Below are 6,496 nucleotides of genomic sequence, written 5' to 3'. Positions count from 1 at the left end.
TTTTGCCATGGAGCTTGCCCATGCCGTTACTCAAGCACTGCGCACCAGGGCCCCTTGGGCTTCGAACTTCCCGACACCGTCAGCTGTGCATGGCTGCAAAGATCCAGCACGAAGCCGGCTGCTGCAAAACCGGTTGAAGCTTCTACCATCAACCCTCCGGAACGATTGTGGTAGCAGCGCCAGCTAGATCATCGCTAACAGCACTTGTTGCTGAGGCACGAAGGCGAGCGTCCAGGCAATCATGCTGTGCACGTGTTTACAGGAGACTTGCGGTCGGTTGCCGGGATGACTGCCGTGTGGTCAGGTCCATGCGCATCGGAGGCTACTTCGCGCAATTTCGTCCTCGCTTTCTGTTCTTAGCGAGGGCGAACAATTTTCTGCCGATATGGCTTTATGTCTGAGCTTTATTCATCGCTTTTAGATTTCCTTCATAACTATAATTATTAAGTGCACAAATAAATGTTATCTATCGAAATCTCTTGATCCCATTTTTGTTAGTACACCATCCTTAAATAGCGTCTCCTCCTAGCAGTGGCATACAAAAGTGCAGCGCACGTACGTCTCAACGGGAATTAACTGGGACGTTCCAATATTCAAACTACAGCACTGGTATCGCATCATTGTAGCTTTAGATTCAAAAGTGCCCGCGGATTGTGACGGGCCGAACATAGTTGATTTTTATTTATTTGTTTGTTTGTTTGCTTATTTATTTACTGTACCTAAAGGTTGACTTCCAAGAATTCGCTACGGCATTTGCGGTTTACGAGTTTCGTTACAATATTAATGAGAACTAACAGCCAATAATGCCAAGGAAGGTTTCGTGTCGTTTACAATGAGCGCTGTCTGTCAACTCAGGAACAGTGTAATAATGTGCACATCGCGTTTCAAGGCGATTCAACCAACACAGGGTGCGTGACGAGCCTGTATATTTGATGTGTACCGTTAGACTTATCAAATATATAGGCCCCTTGACACAGTCTATACTAGATACAATACGTCGTCATACGTTGTCGCAATTTTAGGTCCACGGCGCCGTGCATGATGACCTGTCCGGCTTTTATTGGACCCTGAAACGGCTTATGCGATTTATGCTCGCTGCGCCAACAGTAAAATTTATTACGAGACTTTAAACATCGGTACAGATCGCAGCGGCTCAGCCGAGCGCGTTTTCAACTTCCCGCGTCCTCCTTACGTTGCACGGGCGACCGATCTGATTCTCAGGGTCCCTTTAGGGTCCCTTTTAAGGATCTCAGGGTCCCTTTAATGAGTCGTTGAGGAAAAAAAAATTACCGCGCTATAGCGACACATTAATTCGTGACTTTTTTATTTCTTCTGAATTGCAAATTTTGATGGAAATAAGACAGCACGGTTTTCATTCACATCTCTCAGCCATGGTCTATTGCCTCAGTGGTCTGGCGGACCTGCAGCGAGTACGATCCTAGAATGTTTCTTCCGTTAAGGCATATGCAGTTCACTTTGAGTCTTTGAGATTCTTTATTTCATGAAAGTTCAGTGCCCGATCAGGCGATACAGAATTGAGGAATTTTATAGCACGAGAAATGCCTCGTCGGGGCAGATTCTGAGGAGAGAGAATAATTAAATCAGATTCGTTGGAGTAGTATACAACACTTAACGTGTAAATGTTGGTCGCAACTTGTTTTATCATCGAAGCTGTTTAAGCTTTTCGTTCTGCGCCCGGCGTTCGCAAAAACACGGCGGGCGAGCGCCACTGAAACCGGATATGGGTTGGTACACGGCTGCAGTCGTCCACCAAAACGTCGCAGTGAACGGCCTAACATTCAGGGCACAAAATATAACACATGCGGAGGAGGTCGCCATCGCGCTAGCTGCCGCAGACCAGGACTCGCGCGTCATCATTACCGACTCGAGAGGGGCCTGCAGAAATATTGAACAGGGGTACGCTCCTCACCTTGCGTATCGCATCCTGCAAGATAGCAATTACGTCGGGGCCCCCGCGTCCCGGATGATCATATGGGCTCCAGCTCATACGGGCCTCGAAGGCAACGAAACGGCAGACGCCGCTGCCCGCGCGCTCACTCTCCGGGCAACGCCTTCAGACCCTTCCGAAATGGATCCCGAACCCAAACCGGCCTTAACGTATCGGGAAATTACTGAGTTCTATCAATTCGGCCACGCAATTTATCCTAAACCCTGTAAGGGCCTTACAAAGGTGGAGGAACGCACACTCCTCCGCCTTTACACCAAAACGCTGCTGTGCCCGGCAGTTTTAAAACATTTTGATCCGGCCTGTACAGGAAAATGCCCATACTGTGAGGAGAAGTCTTCGGACGTCTACCACATGGTGTGGGCATGCCAGTCAACCCCGAACCTCGCCCCAAAACCACACCCCACCCGGGAGGACTGGGAGGCAGCCCTGCTCGGCTGCTCCGACCTGGCGAGCCAGAAGGCCCTGGTCGACCGAGCTCGAGTCGCGGCGATCGCCAATGGGCTCCTGTAATGAGGAGCCCACCTAGTGCTTGTGAGGGGTGGCCCCCTCCGGGCCACCTCGCGCTTACTCCCTGTATATACCTCTAATAAAGTTTTTTTCCTCCTCCTGCCAAACAGGTCCTAGCATAGCCATCGATGCCTCGTGGTAGCCATTCGATGACCAATCAATTGGTAATAGATAGTCGAACAATAACGAAGAAAAATTTTGAAAATGCTTCGATGTGCTTAGCACGGCCTAAATACATGGCCAAAGACTAGTGATAGCCAATCGAGGGTCAATCAGTAGCTAACCGAGAAAAAAGTAGACAGAGAGAGAAAGAGATAGAATGAAACAGAGACAAAAAAGAGATAGAAAAAGAGGAGACAGAAACAGAAACAGAGAAAATCAAAGAAAGATAAAGAGATAGCTAGATAGAGGAAGCGAGAAAGAGAGAGAGAGAAAGGGAAGAAAGAGAAAGATGGAAAGAGTGAGAAAGAAAGAGAGAAATAGAAATAAACGGAGACGAGGAAGAGGTAGAAAAAACAGAAAAAAATAGAGAAAGAGAGGAAGAAATAAAGAAAAAAGTAATGCGCTCCCCAGTCCCGTGCTTTTTTCAGGCTTGGCACCACTAGTGCGAGGGTGCCTTTATTTTTCATTGCTCTAACTAGAAATGACACTCTACGGTAAACAGACACACTTCTTGCCATCATAGAGCAGCTATGGAAGAATATCACGCAATTATTAGTCCGTTTGGGAATGTTCGCCAATACGCAGAAGTGGTGATGGGGTGACGCATTTAATTCGTAGCAGACGTGAACATTCGGTATACGCGACCGGATGGTCTCAAAACGCCCCTCTAACCAGAAAATGAAAACCTCCCAAAGAACCATGGGTCGGTATACACGAAAGCGTCTGACGCTAAAAATGTTCGTAAGAGAATATTTCAGCTAATGCTTACGCTGGACGCATGATTAGCGACGCCGACAGACCAATAGCAAAAAGTACTTACGACGGACAAGATTTTCGAATGCGGCCCTTGTTGCCTAAACAGAAAAAAAAAAAACAGATTTTATTGCTTGGCTTACGGCAACGTTCACGTCGTAATTCCCTAGGTGTCCATGGCCAACGTAGCACAGCTGATGAACTGTTATATTGCTCAACTATATACAATTTCTACGCGCCCAAACATTGTACGTAGAACGCGTTCATTACCCGTGTCCTCTCGGTGGACGCGCGCAAGTATTGAAGGCCAACTAAACCGTGCATCGCGTAAGACGTTTGTATCATCCACTTCTTGAAGCCTGAGGCTTGTTGCCGGCATTGTAATATTGTAATGTATTCCTCCAATCAGGCGCTGACGAAGACTTCATGACCGCGTCCTGTAAATGCGACATTCCACGTAAATAAGCTGTTATCTCGCGAAGAAGAATTCCGTTCATTCGCTGTGCTATGTTGGCCATAAGAACTAATAAAACAATAATAAAAAAGTAAATAAAACTTGTTTTTTTTTCTGGTTAGGAAAGGGGGCGCGAGCTGGAAAATCTCTATCGTAAGTACCTTTTACCATTGGTCTGTCGGCCTCGCTAATCATATGTCCAGCATCAGGATTGGCTGAAATATTCCTTTACGAACATTTTTAGGGCGAGTCGTTTTTGAGTACACCCACTTATGTTTATTCCTTTCAGGTTTTCATTTTCGGGTGGGAGTGGTGTTTTGAGACCTCCCGCTCGCATAAACCGAACGTTCACGTTTGCTACTAATTAGATATTTCACCCCTTCACCACTTTTGTGTGCTAGTGAATATTTCCGAAACAGACCAAGGATAGCATATTTTTCCATGGCTGCTCCCTGACGGTAAGTGGTGTGTCTGTTTACTTTAGAGCAGCTTTTGTGATCAGGACGATAATTACAATTTGCGGCCAACTTTTACACGCTAAGGGTGGATATACTCCTCTAACGAACCGAGTCAACATTTCTGTCTCCTCAGAATGTGCTCCGAAGCAGCATTTATCGTGCTCTCAAAGTTCTCAATTCCGTATAGCCTGAAGAGCCACCGAAGTGACACAAAATCATCAATAGTCTCAAAAATAAATGTAAACGACATATGCCTTAACGGAAGAAGCATTCTAGGCGGGATCCTCGCTTGAGGGCTTCTATAGACGACTGAGGCGATGGACCATGGCTGAAACACGTGAAGAAGAACCGTGTCGCTTTTATTTGCATAAAACTTTGCAATTCAGAAAAAAATAAGAGGGTCACAAATTTATCGCGATAGTGCCGCTATATTTTTTCTCTAGGGCTTATTACAGCTGCACCGATCATGCCCGCGCCGTGGACCTAAAATTGCGGGGACATGCGACGATGTATTGTATCGAGTATCGAGTATGACAACATGCGTTATGTATTTAATGTGTATAATTGTACCTATCAAATATACAGGCACTTCACGCACCGTGTGTTGGTGGAACCGACTTGAAACGTGATGTGCACATTGTTCCACTCTTACTGAGTGGGCGAATAGCGCACATTATAAAAGACGTAAAACTTCTCAACCGCGTGTGACGTAGCGAATTCCAGGTGTCACCCCGAGGATACAATAAATAAATAAATAAATAAATAAATAAATAAATAAATAAATAAATAAATAAATAAATAAATAAAATCGACGATGTCTGGCCAGTCACAGTCCGCAGGCACTTTTGAATCTAAAGCTACGATGTTGCGACACCAATGCTCTAGTTTGAAAACTGAGACGTCCTCCTTAATTCCCGTTGAGACGCACGTGCGCTGTACCTGTGTATTCCACAGCTAGGAGGAGACGGTATTGAAGTATGTTGTACAAAAAAAAAAGGGGGGGGGGGTGGAGATCAAGAGATTTCGATAGACGACATTTATTTGTACAATTAATAATTATAGTTATGAATGAAGTCTAAATGCAATTAATAAAACAAAGAAATCAGGCCACATCGGCAGAAAATTGTTCGCCCTCACTAAGAACACAAAGTCAGGACGAAACAGCCCGAAGTAGCCTCCGATGCGCGTGGACCTGACCACACGGCAGTCATCACGGCAACCGGCGCAAGTCTCCTATAAACACGTGCGCAGCACAATTGCCTGGACGCTCGCCTTCGTGCCTCAGAAACAACAGCTGCTGCTAGCGATGGTGTTGCTCACGCTGCTGCCACAGTCGTTCTGGAAGGTTGATGGTAGAAGCTTCAACCGGTTTTGCAGCAGGCGGCTTCGTGCTGGGTCTCTGCATCCATGCACAGGTGGCGGTGTCGGGAAGCTCGAAGCCGAAGGTGGCCTGATGCACAGCGCGCGAGGAACGGTGTGGGCCGCTCCATAGAGACAAAGATTACCGGTGTCCTTGGTTGGGTTGCAGGTGGCTTCTTGGATGTTGCGGCAAGAGGCTCTGGCTGGAATGCGGCCGGGGGTGCTACGCATTCTGGCTGGGATGACGAAAAGTCTGGCGATGGCAGCGTATGGAGTCTCCATCACAGATGTGGACGAACCACGGTGGCAGAAGTAATCCAGGAGTGACCTGAAGGGCCAGTGAGAACACAGAACAGCTGGACCTCCAGCTGATACGTCGAAGCCCAAGGCTGCTCGAGACGTGCTTGTGGACCTCGTTCCAAATCCGGCCAGAAAGGGCACGCAAGTTGTCGTCGTCCACTCAGAAGCCAAATACGTTTCACGGGGTCTCGTGCCGAAAAGAATGGAACATGGCATTCAGATGGCGACGATGATGATGTTTGCACAAAAAAGTGGCATGCGACAACAATAAGGGGTGGGCCAAGAATCGGGTAGCTAATTTCATTTTAATAGGTTGAAATGTTATTCCTAATAGTACCTAAATACCGAAATAGATATACTGAAGTAATTACGAGGGTTTTATTATTGAGAAGTCAAGCCTTGCGCGGCGTCACGGCTGTATCCATAGTTTCATTTTCTTTCGCGTGAAGGCACGTCATCTTCGTCGCTCACGTTTGCTTTTTGCCACTGTCTCTGCGATGACATCTCCTATCGATCTCCAGTTGGCCCAGACCT

At 46.8% G+C, this 6,496-nt stretch overlaps 1 protein-coding gene across 1 annotated transcript; it reads left to right on the top strand.

Annotated features, from left to right (window-relative positions):
* Window positions 1-1,741: 1,741 nt before the first annotated feature.
* On the top strand, window positions 1,742-2,563 carry LOC125756873 (uncharacterized). The gene has a single exon (XM_049411855.1). The coding sequence runs from the start codon at window positions 1,742-1,744 to the stop codon at window positions 2,477-2,479; it is 738 nt and encodes a 245-aa protein (XP_049267812.1). The 3' UTR covers window positions 2,480-2,563.
* The last annotated feature ends 3,933 nt before the right edge of the window (window positions 2,564-6,496 follow it).

The sequence above is a fragment of the Rhipicephalus sanguineus genome, chromosome 1, assembly GCF_013339695.2.
Source record: "Rhipicephalus sanguineus isolate Rsan-2018 chromosome 1, BIME_Rsan_1.4, whole genome shotgun sequence".
In the NCBI taxonomy this organism is placed as follows: domain Eukaryota; kingdom Metazoa; phylum Arthropoda; class Arachnida; order Ixodida; family Ixodidae; genus Rhipicephalus; species Rhipicephalus sanguineus.
This window is presented reverse-complemented; position numbering and strand designations above follow the sequence as displayed.